This window comes from Pseudorca crassidens, chromosome 3, assembly GCF_039906515.1.
Source record: "Pseudorca crassidens isolate mPseCra1 chromosome 3, mPseCra1.hap1, whole genome shotgun sequence".
NCBI lineage: Eukaryota > Metazoa > Chordata > Mammalia > Artiodactyla > Delphinidae > Pseudorca > Pseudorca crassidens.
In genome coordinates this window covers 88,454,782-88,472,029 of record NC_090298.1, presented here as the reverse complement: position 1 = coordinate 88,472,029, position 17,248 = coordinate 88,454,782, and the positions used below count along the sequence as shown (strand labels likewise).

Genomic DNA, 17,248 nt, shown 5'->3' with positions numbered 1-17,248 from the left:
TTGGTAAGAGGTTAAGACAGTTATAGAATTAGTCATTTACCTGTCCAGGTTCATGAAATTTGTGTCCAGGGGGAATGGTGAATATTTAGTTAGTTGTGGCTGGTACAGTGGAGAGAGGTAACGTGAAGTAATCCATTGGCTCTTTACTTCATTAGTCTTGGTTGTCTGAGCTATTTGTTACAAACTCAGACTAAGAAGAGCTTTTCCCCTCTCCTGGTAGTTAGATCTGGAGGTGAAAAAAGAAAAAAAAAAAAAAGAGAGGTATGCTGTTTCCAACAAGCGTAAACAAAGGTATTTTCAACCTTGGCTCTTAACTCCTTGTATCCCTCAACACTCCAATTCTTTCCTTTTTTCTTTCTTTTTTTTTTTTAAAAAAAATTTATTTATTTATTTATTTTTGGCTGCGTTGGGTCTTCGTTGCTGTGTGTGGGCTTTCTCTAGTTGTGGTGGCCGGGGGCTACTCTTCATTGCAGTGCATGGGCTTCTCGTTGTTGCAGGGGCTTCTCTTGTTGCGGAGCACGGGCTCTAGGTGCGCGGGCTTCAGTAGTGGCAGGCGGGCTCAGTAGTTGTGGCTCGTGGGCTCTAGAGTGCAGGCTCAGTAGTTGTGGTGCATGGGCTTAGTTGCTCTGTGGCATGTGGGATCTTCCCAGACGAGGGCTCAAACCTGTGTCCCCTGCATTGATGGGTGGATACTTAACCACTGCGCCACCAGGGAAGCCCTTCTTTTTCCTTTCTAAATTTCATCATGTGCATTTTCTCTCATCATTATTTTTGCACAAAAGATTTGAATAATGTTAACTCTGTTTTCTTTTTTTGGAAATATGATTGGGCAGGGAATGTGTAGAGGTTGGTTTTTAAAATTTGTTTAAAGAATTGAGATGGCCATATGAATTTTTCAGCAGATGAATTTTAAGGTTACTTACAGGTAGCTTTGAGTCTTCCGAGAAAAACTTTTTTTTTTTTTTTTTTTTGCGGTACACGGGCCTCTCACTGTTGTGGCCTCTCCCGTTGCGGAGCACAGGCTCCGGACGCGCAGGCTCAGCAGCCATGGCTCACGGACCCAGCCGCTCTGCGGCATGTGGGATCTTCCCGGACTGGGGCACAAACCCGTGTCCCCTGCATCGGCAGGCGGACTCGCAACCACTGCGCCACCAGGGAAGCCCGAGAAAAACTTTTTTTTAATGGACTTTTCTATGAAGTCTTCAGTGTGCTGAAACCCAAAATGATATATTGTCTAAGCTATGGATTTAGTTATATGTAATGTATTCTGATAAAAGTAGTAAAACAATTGAAATGTATATACTTTGGTAGGTATTATCTCATAATAAGTGTGAAAAGTCAAGAGTCATACATCATGATGGCTGATATATACTATTTGTTGGGTTAAAAACAGAACCAACTCCAAATCTCAATACAGTTTTGTTTGTGGGGAGTTTTTGGTGAGTTTGAAAGTTTAAAGTATGTTTTCCTAATAAGGATAGATTTTTAGGTGTTTAATGAAAACTAACACATACATTATCACTTGGTGTTTTCTGACACCAAATCTGTGTTTTTTTCCATTCTGACAACAAATTCTCTGACACCAAATGCGTGTCCAACAATTCAGTTCAATTATGACACTAACTCCTGGAGTTAGTGCAGACCTCACAGGTTAAGGGCTCAGTCCCATAAGACTGTCTCCACTTCATATGCCAGTCACAAGTCCTAGGAGCCACCTGTACTTTAGACTGACCAGCTGTAAATTTGGAAGTTCCCCCAGCCCTCTCCTTAGGTGTGATAATTTGCTAGAATGATCACAACTCAGGAAAATACTATGTTCACTGATTTATTATAGAGGATGTAAACCAGGACCAGCCAAATGGAAAATACGCATAGGGCAAGATATGGGGGGAGAGAGTTTGGAGCTTCTATATTGTTTACATTCACATTGACCTCCCAGCACTTTGATGTATTCACCAACCCAGAAGCCCTTCAAATCTCAGTGTTCAAGAGTTTTTATAATCCAGTCTCCAGCTCCCCTTCCCTCCCAGGAAATCGGAGGATGGGGCTGAAAGTTTCCACCCTCTAATCACATGGTGTTTGGTCTTTCTGGTGACCAGCCCCCATCCTGAAGCTATCTAGGGGCCCCAACTTAAGTCATTTCATTAGTATAAACTCAGGCATGGTAAAAGGGGCTTGTTAAAAATAACAAAAGACATTCCTATCACTCAGGAAATTCCTAGAACTTTAGGAGCTCTGTTCCAGGAACTGGAGACAAAGACCAAATATATTTTTTTATTATACCACAGTTCTTATTATGCTTTAATATTAAGTAAGAAGGGTTTCTTTTGATTGTGGTTTTCATGCTATAATCTAATTATTATTTATTGGGGAGAATTTAATAAAAGAATAGAATGTAAGTTTCTACTTTTAGCAGATTTTTAAATTTATTGCTTTTCTTCTCTCTCATAGGTCACTGATGAATTATTGGAAAAAATTGCATCAAGAAGTCAAAATATAATTGAAATCAACATTTCTGATTGTCGCAGTATGTCTGATACTGGCGTGTGTGTTCTAGCATTTAAGTGTCCTGGACTTCTTAGGTATACAGCCTACAGGTGTAAACAGCTTTCTGACACCTCTATTATTGCGGTAGCTTCTCACTGTCCTTTACTTCAGAAAGTTCATGTAGGCAACCAGGACAAACTTACTGATGAAGGACTCAAACAGGTAAATTTTAGCATCTATAAAATGGTTTTACTCGTATTAACTCAACATGTTTTCTTGCAGCAACACTTTGAAAGATTGCTATGTTGTAGCAACATACATAGCAACATACATATTGTAATGTTCAGAGACTAAAATAAGTCATCCTTTTTATGTATCTATGAATATTTGGGTTAGTGAACTAGAGTTCCATGGCTGTAATTGATAAATTAACTTTTTTGTGTTTTTTAATAAGTGCCTGAACTTCTTTGACCAGCCATTTTATTAATTTATTCCTTTGTTACTTAAATTTTATGCGAAATTTTGCTTTAGGTAACTACAGTATGCAGTTTGGGTCAGCATGAGGTTTTAAAAATTAACTTTTAATTCCTCTTTTATGTTACTAGATGACATGCTTACATGTTTTAAAATATCTTTTAAATGGAAGTCCAAGTTAAGGAGTATAAAATGAAGAAAAAGATGGTAATTACCTATATTAGGTACAATAATTGGATTAAATATAGTATCATGTGTATTTTCTGGTTGATTCACTTTCTTTGGAAATGGTATTTAAGGTTTCTTGTCTCAGAGTGGATATTGAATGGATTCTATGTGCCAGTCCCTGAATTTGTGAATATTTTGAATATTTAGTAATGTTCCCTCTATTGTACTAGGCACTTTTTGTAGTTTTTATTTAACCTTTGAAATAACTTTGTGGAAATAGTTGATTTAAACTCATTTTGTAAAGGGAGAGATTAAGGCTTAGAGAGATTAAGAAACTTGCCTAATGTGTGGTAGACAGTGGACCTGGGATTTGAAGCTTGGATTCTCCAAAGCCCTACCGCCGTACAGTCTTTCCGTTTTTTCCATGCCAATAGACTGTACTCTTCTAGACCTTGAATAAAGGAGCCTGTTCCATGAGGGCAGAGGCTATGCACATGTACCACTCTACCCACAGTGCCCTTGGCAAACATTTGTTGAAAGAAAGAATTAATAATTCCACTCAAGAACTTTGTCAGAACTATTTTTTAAATTTAGAATTGAGATGTAGTCCTAATAGTTCCCAGGAAAAGCAGAGTATCAGTAAAGTCCTAGACTTAAGTCTGATATGAGACGAAGTCAGAAATAATATGAAGATCCCTAAATTTATTGATTTATTTAAATATTTATTTATTTATTTGGCTGTGCTGGGTCTTAATTGCAGCACGTGGGATCTTCATTGCCACGTGTGAGATCTTTGTTGCGGCATGCAGGATCTTTTTAGTTGCAGCATGCAGGATCTTTTTAATTGCAGCATGTGGGATCTTTTAGTTGTGGCATGCAGGCTCTTAGTTGCCGCATGTGGGATCTAGTTCCCTGACCAGGGATCAAACCCGGGCCCCCTGCATTGGGAGCGCGGAGTCTTAACCACTGGACCGTGAGGGAAGTCCCTGAAGATCCCTAAATTTAAACACTGCATATGAATTAACTGAAAGCTCAGTATTAGAAGAAATTTGGAATGACTATCCTAAATAGTACTAGGTGTGTCAATCCAATTTATGTGTTAAGAATCCTGCAATTTATAAGGGAGCCTATTTTGTCTGCACAGGCTAATTGTGCAACAACAGTCTTACCTGTTGTAATATTTGTCCTGATCTATTTCTGCTATGTACAGGATTATTCACTAGCAAAGCATTTTATGAAGTTCTTAAGTCTGTTAAAACAAATTAATCTTTGAGGTAAATTATAAATTTTATAGACATGGCGTGATTTTTTTGTGACGGAAATTTCCCAGCAAGTTATACTTCACAATGAAACATTTTAAAAAGTCTATGTATTTATTAAGAAATGGATTAAATTTGCTATATATTTAAATCTGATATAACACAAATAGGTACCAGTTGACCAGAGTGCCAAGGGTGTTCCTTGTAAAAATAAGGTCATATTTATGGTTGAAATAGAGGGAAACTAAAAAGTTCTTTAAGGAACAAGACAATATGCCAGTTAAGTATTATGAATTTATCTAATATTTACAGCTTTGAGACTAATTATGTAAATCTTCCCTAGAATGTGAGGTATTTTGGAACCCATTAATTTATGATAGCTTAGATGTTTGCTTCAGATTTTTATGGTTTCTGAATTATGAATTAGTTATATATGAAGTAATAATCTGATAAAAGGTAGTAAAATAAATCGTTTTCATTCTAAGTAATTTTTAAAAGTAATTGCATATGAACTTCATTGCAGTACAATGAGTAATCCTTTCCTATGCTTAAGATGGTACTGTGGTAGGGTGTGTCCTCTTTTAGCCTCTTTCTTCTGTTGGGATAGTGTTACGGTATAGTAGAAAGAGAATGGCTTTCATATATACACAAAATAGAAGTAAAACTTTTATGAAGTAATATATAGCCTTATGAATAGTGCAATTGATATTTTCTATTCTGTACTATTATGTTAAATAAATGTTGATCTTGATCCACTCAGTAAATTAATTTCATGACCCAGTGATATTTGATAAGCCCTGATGTGGACTACATTATACTTTTAGTGAATTAACAACTTAAAAATGTATAATAAAGTTTCAAAAGGCCTAGTATGGAGCTTTCATAATTGATTAATTTTCCTGGTATTTTTTTCTCTTTTACTCTTAAACATAGCAGTTGATTGAATTGTTGCTTCTGTAGAGCAAGTTGAAAGGTTTGGAAAGCATGGACAGAGAACTAAAGGAATTCAAGAAAATGATGCATGAACAAAATGAGAATAGCAATAAAGAGCTAGAAAGTATAAAAAGGAATGAAATAGGAATTTTGGTGCTGAAAAGTATAATTACTGATATAAAAAATTTAGTAGAAGGATTTAGCATCAAATGTGAGCAGGCAGAAGAAAGACTTAGTGAACCTGAATAGGACAAATGAAATGATCATGTCTGAGGAGCAGAAAGAAGAAAGAATGAAGGAAAGTGAACAGAGTCTAAGGGACCTGTGGGATACCATAAAGTGAAGGGAGAGTGAAAGAGGCAGAAAGAGTATTTTAAGAAATGATATGGCCCAAACTGTTCAAATTTTGTGAAAGACATGAATCTATACATCCAAGAAACTCAGTGAATTCCAAGCAGGATGATTTCAAAGGGACCTACATTAAAACACATAATAGTCTAATTTTCAAAAGCTAGAGCCAAAGAGAATCTTGAAAGCAACAGAGAAGTGATTCATAGCATACAAGGGATCCTCAATAGGATTAACAACTGATTTCTCATCAGAAACCATGGAAGCCAGAAAGCAGTTGGCTAACATATTTAAAGTGTTGAAGAAACAATGTCAACCAAGAACTCTGTGTCTGGCAAAACTGTTCTCCAAGAGTAAATGTGACATTAAGATATTTCCAGGTAAACAAAAATTGAGGAAGTTCGTTTGTAGACTTGCCTTACAAGAAGTGGTAAAGAGAGTTCTTCAGGCTGAAATAAAAAGACACTAGATAGTAACTGAAAGCCATAGGAAGAAAAAAAGAATGCGAGTATAAGTAACCACATAGGTAAATGTAAAAGATAGATTTATTGTATTTTTGGTTTTTAACTATTTTTTTCTATATGATTTAAAAGGCACACGTATAGAACAGTATTTATAAATCTTTGTTAATGGGCACATAATGTATCATCTGTGGTAATAACCATATAAAGTAGGAGGGATAGAGATGTACAGGAATAGGGTGTATACTATTGAAACCAACATGGTAATATTCAAATAAGGTTATTATAAGTTTCAGATGTTAATTGTAATCTCCATGATAACCATTAAGAAAATAAATATATACATGAAAGTAATAAGAGAATCAAATGGTACACTGCATAAAATCTACCAAATACAAAAAGTGCAGTAATGGAGGAACTGAGGAACAACAATAAAAAAAGTATGAAACATACAGTAAATGAATAGCTAAATGGTGGAAATAAATCATTCTTTATCAGTACTTTAAATATAAATAGATTAAATTCTCTAAAAGGCAAAGATTGGCAGCATAAAAAAAAATCATGCATATAAAGTCTAAAAGAGACTCATTTCAGTTACAGACACAATGAGGTTGAAAGTAAAAGAATGGGAAAAGATATTCCACTCAAATACTAATAACCAAACAGAGCTAGAGTGGCTATACAGATGGTCCTCAGCTTATGATGGTTCAACTTAAAATTTTTCGACTTTATGATAGTGTGAAAGCCATATGCATTCAGTAGAAACTGTACTTTAGATTTTAAATTTTCATCTTTTCCCAGACTGGCAATATGTGGTATGACACTCTTTTACGATGCTGGACAGTAGCAGTGAGCTGCAGCTCCCAGTCAGCCACACAATCATGAGGGTAAACAACTGATACACTTAAAACCATTCTGTACCCATACAACTGTTCTCTTTTTCAATTTCAGTGAAATTACATAAATACTCAACACTTTATTGTAAAACAGGCTTCATGTTAGACGGTTTTGCTCAACTATAGGCTAATGTAAGTGTTCTGAGCCCATTTAAGGTATGCTAGGCTCAGCTATGATGTTCAGTGGGTTAAGTGTATTAATGCATTTTTGACTTACGATATTTTCAATTTACGATGGGTTTATCAGGATGTAAGCCCATTGTAAATTGAGGAAGATCTGTATTATAACCAGAAAAAAAATCAATTTTAAGTGAAAAAAGGTTGCAGGAAACAATGAAGGTCATTATGTATTGATAAAAGTTTCAATTAATCAGGAAGATATAGCAATTATAAACATATATGACTCAAACAACACAGCCCCTAAATATATGAAGCAAAAATGGAAAGACTTGAAGGGAGGAAAAGACAGTTTTACATTAGTAGTTGGAGACTTTAATAATCTACTTTCGGTAATGGAGAGAACAACCAGAAAAGATCAACAAGAAACTAGAGTACTTGAACAATGCTGTATGCCAGTTATACCTAACAGGCATATACAGTAGGCTACACTCAACAACAGAAGAGTACACATGGAATATTCTTAAGATTAGATGATATTTTGGACCACAAAACAACTTTTAATAAGTCTGGGAAGATTGAAACCATGCAGGTATCTTTTTTGACTATAATGACGTGAATCTAAGAATCAGTAACACGAAGAAATCTGGAAAATACACAAATATGTGGAAGTTAAACAGCATACTCTTGCACAACCAATCGAACATTGAAGAAATCACAAGGGAAATTAGAAAATACCTTGAAATGAATGAAAATGAAGACACAGTATAGCAAAAATTATGGCAACAAAAATAATATTTAGAGAGAAATTTATAGCTGTAAAAGTTTATGTTTACAAAGGAAGAAAAATCTGAAATTAGTAACTTAATTGTACTCCTGGAGGCACTTGGAAAAGAAGAGCAAACTAAACCCAAAGCTAACAGAAGGAAGGAAATAATGATCAGAGCAGAAATAAATGAACTAGAAAACAGGAAAATTATAGATAAAGTCAATGAAACCAAAACTGGTTTCTTTGAAAATACCAACAAAAATGACAAACCTTTAACTATATTGACTAAGAAAAATAGAAGATTCAACTTACTAAATCAGAAATTTAAGAGTAGATATTACCACTAACTTTATAGAAATAAAAAGGATTATACAAGAAAATTATGAACCACTATGTATACCACAAACTGGATCGCCTAGATGGAATGGGTAAATTCCTAGAAATGTAAAAACTACAAAAACTGACTCAGGATAAGTAGAAAATCTGAACAGATTTGTAACAAGTAAGGAGATGGAATCAGTAATAAAAATCCTCCCAACAAAGCAAAGTCAGGAATCAGATGGGTTCCCTGTTGAATTTGGTTTAACAGATAAAGAAGAATTAATACCAATCCTTCTCAAACTCTTTCAAAATACTTAAAAGAAGGCAACACTTGCTGATTCCTACAAGGCCAGCATTACCCTGATTCTGAAGCCAGACAAAGACACTACAAGAGAAGACAACTACAGACCAACATCCTTAATGACTATAGATGCAAAAATCCTCAAAAAACATAGCAAACAGAAGTCAACAATATATTGAAAGGGTTATATACTATGGCCAAGTATGATTTATCCCATGAATGCAAGGGTGACTCAATGTACAAAAATCAGTCAGTGTAATACGCCACATTACCAGAATGAAGGAAAAGACCTCACATAATCATCTTAATTAGCTCAGAAAATGCATTTGGTGAAATCCAACACCTTTTCATGATAAAAAAACACAATAAACTAGGAATTGAAGGGTCTTTCTCAACATAATAAAGGTCAGATGTGACTAAGCTACAACTAATATCACACGCAGTGGTGAATAGCTGAAAACATTTCCCCTAAGTTCAGGAACAAAACAAGGATGCCCAACTTTTGCCACTTCAGTTCAAAATTGTATTGGAAGTTCTAGCCAGAGCAATTAGGAAAGACAAAGAAATAAAAAGCTTCCTAATTGGAAAGGAAGACAAAAAACTATCTCTATTTGCAGATAATGTTTTTTATATGGTAAACCCTAAAGAATCCACAAAAAAACTGGCCTAATAAATGAATAATTCCATTTATCGTGGCATCCATAATAATAAAATATTTAGGAGTAAATTTAGTCAAGCAAATGCAAGACTTATACACTGAAAATGGCAAAACATTTTTGAAAGAAAGAGGACCTAAATAAATGTAAAGTCATCCTGAGCTTGTGAATTGGAAGACTTAATATTGTTAAGATAATACTACCCAAAGTGGGCTACAGATTTGATGCAGTCCCTATTAAAATTCCAGTGGTGGTTTTTGCAGAAATGGAAAATCCGTCCTAAAATTCATAAGGAATTTTAAGGGACGTAGAAGAGTCACAGCAATCTTGAATCCAAAGAACAAATTTGGAGGATTCATACTTCTTTATTTTAAAACTTACTACAAAGGTACAGTAAATAAAACCATGTAATATTAGCATAAGGATTGACATATAGACCAATGGAGTAGAATTGGGAGTCCACAAGTAAACCCTCATATCTGTGGTCAGTTGATTTTTTTTTTACCACAGTGGCAAGAACATTCACTGGGGGAAGGAACACTCTTCAAGAAATGGTGCTGGGAAAAGTAGATGTCCACATGCAAAAGAGTGAAACTGGACCCTAACCTTATACCATCGACAAAAATTAATTCTGAATGGATCAAAGAACTAAATTTAAGAGCTAAAACTGTAAAACTCTATGAAGAATGTATAGGTACAAATCTTCATGACCTTGGATTTAGTAATGGTTTCTTAAATATGACACCAAAAGAATAGGCAAGAAAAGTATAAAACAGATAAGGTGGACTTGATTAAAATTAAAAACTTTTTTTTTCAAATGACATTCTCAAGGGAGTGAACAGACAACCCATAAAATGAGAGAAAATGTGTAGAAATCATATATTTGATAAGAGTTTAATATCCAGAATATATAAAGAACTCTTACCATCCAACAATAACCCCCCCCGAACTCAATTGAAAAATTGGCAAAATATTTGAATAGATATTTATCCAAAGGAAAAATACAAATGGCCCTCAAGCACATGAGAAGATGCCCATCATCATTAGTCATTAGAGAATTGCAAATGAAAATCATGAGACATCACTTCACACCTACTCCAATGGATATTAATAAAAAAAAAAAAAGCAAAAACCAGAAAATAAGAAAGTGCAGTATGGAGGTTCCTTAAAAAACTACAAATAGAACTACCATATGACCCAGCAATCCCACTACTGGGCATATACCCTGAGAAAACCATAATTCAAAAAGAGTCATGTATCAAAATGTTTATTGCAGCTCTATTTACAATAGACCAGAGATGGAAACAACCTAAGTGTCCATCATCGGATGAATGGATAAAGAAGATGTGGCACATATATACAATGGAATATTACTCAGCCATAAAAAGAAATGACATTGAGCTATTTGTAATGAGGTGGATAGACCTAGAGTCTGTCGTACAGAGTGAAGTAAGTCAGAAAGAGAAAGACAAATACCGTATGGTAACACATATATATGGAATTTAAGGGAAAAAAAATGTCATGAAGAACCTAGGGGTAAGACAGGAATAAAGACACAGACCTACTAGAGAATGGACTTGAGGATATGGGGAGGGGGAAGGGTAAGCTGTGACAAAGCGAGAGAGAGGCATGGACATATATATATACACTACCAAAGGTAAGGTAGATAGCTAGTGGGAAGCAGCCGCATAGCACAGGGAGATCAGCTCAGTGGTTTGTGACCACCTAGAGGGGTGGGTAGGGAGGGTGGGAGGGAGGGAGGTGCAAGAGGGAAGAGATATGGGAACATATGTATATGTATAACTGATTCACTTCGTTATAAAGCAGAAACTAACACACCATTGTAAAGCAATTATACTCCAATAAAGATGTAAAAAAAAAAAAAAGAAAGTGCTTCTTCGGATGTGGAGAAATTTGAATCTTCATACATCGCTACTGGGAATATAAATGGTGCACATACTGTAGAAGACAGTTTGGTGGTTCCTCAAAAGATTAAACATAGAACTATCATTTGACCCAGGAATTCCACCTAGATGTTTACCCCAAATAATTGAAAACAGTGACTCAAATAGATACTTGTTCACTTATATTCATTGTATCATTATTCACAATAGCCAAGGGGTAGAAACAACCCAACTGTCCATTAAGAGATGAATGAATGAATGAAATGTATGTCATGCAATGAAATATTATTCAGCCTTATAATGGAGTGAAACACTGTACATGTTACCACATGAATGAACTTTGTAAACATATGCAAAGTTAAATAGGCCAGACACAAAGAACAAGTATTATAAGATTCTACTTATATAAATTACCTAGTATAGGCAAATTCACAGAAACAGAATGTAGGTAGAGGGCTTCAGGGGCTAGGGGAAGTAGGAAATGGGTACTTGTTACTTAATGGGTAGGGAGTTTCTATTTGGGGTGATGAAAAAGTTTTGGAAAGAGTGGTGTTCGTTGCACAACACTGTGAATATAATGTCACTGAATTATATGCCTAAATATGGTTAAATAGCAGTTTTCATGTTTGATATATTTTACCACAATAAAGGAAAAAAGAAACATTACTTGTTTTTAGATGCTGAATTTCTGTGAGATAAACTAAAATGTCAGTCTCATCTAATCTATCTTTACATGTTCTAGTGATATTCAGTCAACTAAGTAAAGAGCAAGTATGTAACCTTTATGAGTATCTACCATGGGTAGGGCACTGTTCATATATTCCAACTATATGTTGATACATTTAATTTCTCTTTTGATTCACAGCCACTCTGTGAGATAGGTATTATTTCATTTTTATAGATGAGGAAGCAGTTACAGAGAGACCATAAGTAATTTATCTGAGATAAAGTAATAAGTGATAGGGCTGGCATTCTTATCCAGGGATGTCTTGAGTTCATACTAAATCCACTTAGCCCATTTCCTCCCCTTTTCAGATTACGTGACACTCATTTTATCCCTATAATGATAAGTGATATTTATAATGAGACTGAGAAACTAGAGATCTTGAAAAGCCTCCTTTATCAAAATGTGTTACATTTAGGTAGTTTAAGAATGTTTTAAGCATTCTGTTTCTAAATTAGCATCACAATTTGCAAAGGGAAGTAAATAATATTTTGGGTGCTTTCTATATGACAGGCATTGTATTTTGTGCTTTCATATTTTGTTGTCCAATTTAATCTTCACAGCAGCGCTGAGGTATTTCAGGATGAAAAGTTGAATCTTTTGGAAGTTAAGTAACTTGTCCAAGTTCACATAGTTGGGAAGGTATGGAGCCAATATTCTCAGTAAATTTTGCTTGATCTCTGAATCATGTCATGTGGAATCATATCTAGGATTTTAAGCTGGAATTTTCAGTTCAATGACTAGAGAGAAAATTTTCCATCTGTAACTGGGAGTATTGAGCCTTCATGTAATTCAAGGAGGCTTCTTTCTGGAAATTTATCTTTATAGTATTGAATACTTCTAAAAAGTTCCCTTCACATGAATCCTAATAAATAGTGTTCTAATAGCTTCCTTCTTTACCCATTAATAATAATAGAGGTATAAAACATTTATTTAGTACTTTTATATGCTTTGCAGTGTGCCTTAATAAGCATTTCCATTTGTGTTATTTTTTTAAAAATCTTCTCCACAACCCAGTGAGGTATAGGTAGGCATTGTTATAATTCAGCATAAGCCTTCTGGGCCTGAGAATGGAAGTTGGTCAGTTAACTGAAAATGAGTTAAATGATAGAATCACAAAAATCAATATGTACTATAAACATTTTAATTAAAAAATACTATATAACTGTAGATTCATTAGTGAGTCTTCGCGGGGCTCTCACTGTTGTGGCCTCTCTCGTTGCGGAGCACAGGCTCCGGACGCACAAGCCCAGCGGCCATGGGTCACGGGCCCAGCCGCTCCGTGGCACGTGGGATCCTCCAGGACCGGGGCAGGAACCCATGTCCCCTGCATCGGCAGGCGGACTCTCAACCACTGTGCCACCAGGGAAGCCCTATTAGTGAGTCTTTTGATATAGGGTCAGGGCCTTTTTCTTGAGTTAGAGACAGCTAGTTAGAATTTGACTTTATTTTACTTAAACTATATCAGTGATGTGGCACCCATGATTTTCAGTTGTTTTTTTTTTTTAAATTGAAGTGGGACAGGTAGTCACTACTTATGAAGGAATATGGGTGCAGCTTGTTTTAGAATATGATTTTCCCAATATTTTATAACTTTATAGTTGTCACTGAAAACTAATTCATCAGCACTTTTTTATGGCTTTCATTGAACATAAAACATTCAACCTACTTTTTTTAGCAAGAGCTTTCTTTTTCCTTCTCATTTGTTGGTTTATTTAATATCTAATGTAATTATGTTATAATAATTATAATTAGAAAAAACAGATTTGGGAAGAAATATCACTTTCTTTTGACTGTTTTTTTTATCTCAGGTTTTATTGACATTTGCTGTTTCATTGTGTTGATTTTTTTTACTGTGGCAAAATCTACATAATATTTACCATTTTAACAGCTTTTGAGTGTGCAATTCCAGTGACTTTAAGTATGTTCACAATGTTGTGTAACCATCGTAGGCTCTCTTCTAATTTCTAATTAGCATACTTTCTGGGCCTATCTAGCTACCTCCTGTAAGTAGAATCATACAATGTTAACTCTTGTGTCTGGCTTATTTCACTTGCATAATGTTTTCAGTGTTTATCTATGTTGTAGCATATATCAGTTTCATTCCATTTTATGGCTGAATAATATTCTAGTGTATGTATAAACCATATTTTTTTCTACTCATCTGTTGATGGCTTCCCATGTTTTTAAAGTTAAGCTGCAAAAGTTTTAATCACAGTATTTTAAAATTTGAAACATTAATAATAAGTAACAAATGTTTCTATGTACTGGTGCTAAAATAGCATTTTTGCTGGTTTTCTAAAAGATAAAAAAATCTTTTTAGTGTGTAACAAATTAATCAAGTGATTATTCCATGTATGTTCTCAATTTTCATTTACTCTTGAGTTATAATTATACATCATGCTAGTACAACTAAAAAATAGTATTGGTACACATTTTGGGAGCTTATGTAGCATATTTTCATTGTATTAAATGGAATGTTCTTTAAATGAGGCAAAGTTAGACAATATAAATCTAGGAGAAAGATTCAAATTTGAGTCCTTAAAGAGGGCCAGATGAGTGGCAGTTTGAAAAATTTGCTTTGCTTTCTTTCATATCTCATTGTCTGTGCTACTTTACTACAAATGATGAAACTAATGAATCAAATTATGAAATTGTCATTTTTATGATTTCACAAACATGAATAGTTAGCGTAGCTGGGTGAAGTTACTAGAAGATATGGTTTGGGTTTTCTTCACTGTTTTCTTTTGCATGTGTATAATAGTGACAGTGGTGACATATTGAGAATGGAAAGTAGAAGGAACAATTTCCCTCTTCTGTTGAAGGTGGCATACCTCATGTTTTAAAAATATGTCCTTAATACTGGTTTTGAGCAGATTTCGTGTGACATTGGAAGACCTAATCTTATTTTTATCCCAGTGGGTCCCATGTTCTGGTTTCAGTTATCTAAATTCTTTGTCGAAGTATATTCTTCCTAAGGTGTTTGTTTTATTACAAAAATAACCCAGTAACAACATATAGCTTGCTAAAACAAATTCTCTTTTGTAAATTCTCAAGGGTGGTGTGCAAAATTTTAATTAAATTTTGAGATGCTGGGAAATTCACCTCCAAATATTTTATAGAAAAATTTGAAAAATACCTTTGGAGTTCTTGAGCAAAATTGTGAATAATCTTAAAGGATTATTACAAAGAAGAAAAGAATAAATCAAAGACAGTCCTTTTTATATTATATTCATTTACTCTAGTCCATTTTCAGTTCTAATTACTGTCATGTGCTAAAATGAACCATGGATTAATAGGTGGACTAGCTTCATTTAAGTGATAAAGTGGCTACTAACACCCTTTTCATTAAATGATTTCCTTCAGGGTTGACTGATGGGTGCCCTTGACATATTAATTAGAGTTAGAGGAAGGCTTCTATTACTGTCCATCTGACTTGCACCTTTCCTAGGGAACTAGATATTGGACTTGTATTGATAAAGATTCAGAACCTCTTAAATGACATACTGGGGTTCTATGTCTTAGGTAACTAAGACCATTTACTTGGTGAAGAGTGAGAGTTAGGATTGGACCTGGCATGAGTGTCAGGTGCAAATAGCAATGAAGGACAGGCTGGGTGTGAATGGATAGGTGTGGTTGGAGCTAAAATTTCACAAGGTTGATAACCTCTCTTACCTGGAAGGGCCCTCAGGGAGGAGTTTTCCAGTATCCAACCAAGGTGAGTGGTGGTATTCATCCTGTCAATATCAGCCAGATAGGTATTCTTATCTTATGATGAGTAGTTATTATTTCAGAATGTTCTTTGGTAAAGTAGAAAGTATTATGGAGGTAGTTTTGAGGTGTTTGTAGATCCTTTAGCTGTAGTGACTTTCTGCTGGGATAAGGTAAGAGTTAAGGACGGGGGGACTTCCCTGGCGTTCCAGTGGTTAAGACTTCACCCTCCAGTGCAGGGGGTGTGGGTTCAATCCCTGGTCGGGGAACTAAGATCCCACATGCCTCACGGCCAAAAAACCAAAACATAAAAAAACACAGAAGCAGTATTGTAAGAAACTCAATAAAGACTTTAAAAATGGTCCACATCAAAAAAAAAAAAAAAAAAAGTTAATGGCGGTAAACTTGATACAGGAAGAGATCACCTGGCTGGTGCACTAAGTGTTGAAGTCTCTTTATTGCTCCAGCATCTCAATAAATTGACAAATAAGACACTGGAATAGTGACAGAGGAAAAATATCAACTTTATTACACAGAAAGGCTAGATTGGGAATGTTGCTTAGTAATAGAGCTAAATAGGCTTGTTAACTCAAACGCTGGAGTTTGGCCAGGGGACCCCGTCGTCATCTACTAGGCTGGACCAGCAGTGTCCTGCAAATGTAGAAGTAGATGCTTGCTCCTTGTGTGCAGTTTGTTCTCAAGCGGAAAAAAGATAGAGATGAACTGAACATGTTCAGCTTATTAAATACAAACTAATCAGTGTAGAGACCAGAAGTTAGACCAGTTGAACTCCTTCCAGAAGAAGGAAGCAGTGGTAGATAAGAAGCATTTGCCGTCTATGTCTGTATGTATTTTCTTGATTTATCCATTTTAGACCATCCCAGGGGTCCCCAACCCCCGGGCCGCACAGCAGGAGGTGAGCAGCAGGTGAGTGAAGCTTTATCTGCCACTTACTATCACTCCCCATTGCTCGTATTACCACCTGAACCTCCCTCCCCTGCATCCGTGGGAAAATTGTCTTCCACGAAACCGGTCCCTGGTGCCAAAAAGGTTGCGGACCGCTGAGCTCTGCTATTTCCTTGCTATGGAAAGATGAGGATTTAGCTCACTATCCTTTTCTATCTCCTATGCCCTCATTGTGTCAAAATAATTCTGTTATAATTTTGATTAAATAAGTATTCAGTATTTACGTTTTATAATTACCTACCTTTCTTTTCCCTCTGGAATTTTGTTTTTATTGGAATGAATAAATGTCTTTTTGTCCTCATTTAGTTTACTTAGTTTTTATATCTTATTAGTGATGGAGTCCACAGCTTTCCCCCAGTTGCTTTAGTATACCTATATGTATTTACTTAGTCGAATTTATTTTCTTAAAGTAGACAGCAGTCTGGACTTACTGTATATAACTACTCTTGCATTAATGGTCATCTTAGTATCTTATCTTCACCATTATTCTTAATGTTTTCCTCACCTTGCTGTTCTATTAGATGTCCTATTACCTAGATGTCATGTGTTCTTTCTCTTGATGTATTCTCATGTTTTGTAGAGCACAGATTGTAAAAGCTTCCTGATAAAGAATATATGGGAGGTACATCTTTTGAGAACTTGCATGTCTGAAAATGTCTCTGTTCTACCCTCACACTTATTTCATAGTCTGAATCCTGAGTACAGTATTCTAGGTTTGAAATAAGTATTCTTAAATAATTAAGAAGTTTGTTG

The 17,248-nt window shown here is 35.2% G+C and overlaps 1 protein-coding gene across 1 annotated transcript in view; it reads left to right on the top strand.

Annotated features, from left to right (window-relative positions):
- The window catches only part of FBXL17 (F-box and leucine rich repeat protein 17), a 478,320-nt gene that overhangs the window by 13,359 nt on the left and 447,713 nt on the right, over positions 1–17,248 (top strand). Inside the window, exon 3 of the mRNA XM_067731391.1 lies at positions 2,452–2,709. Within this exon, the coding sequence (XP_067587492.1) occupies positions 2,452–2,709 (258 nt within the window). The remainder of the gene's footprint in view (positions 1–2,451; positions 2,710–17,248) is intronic.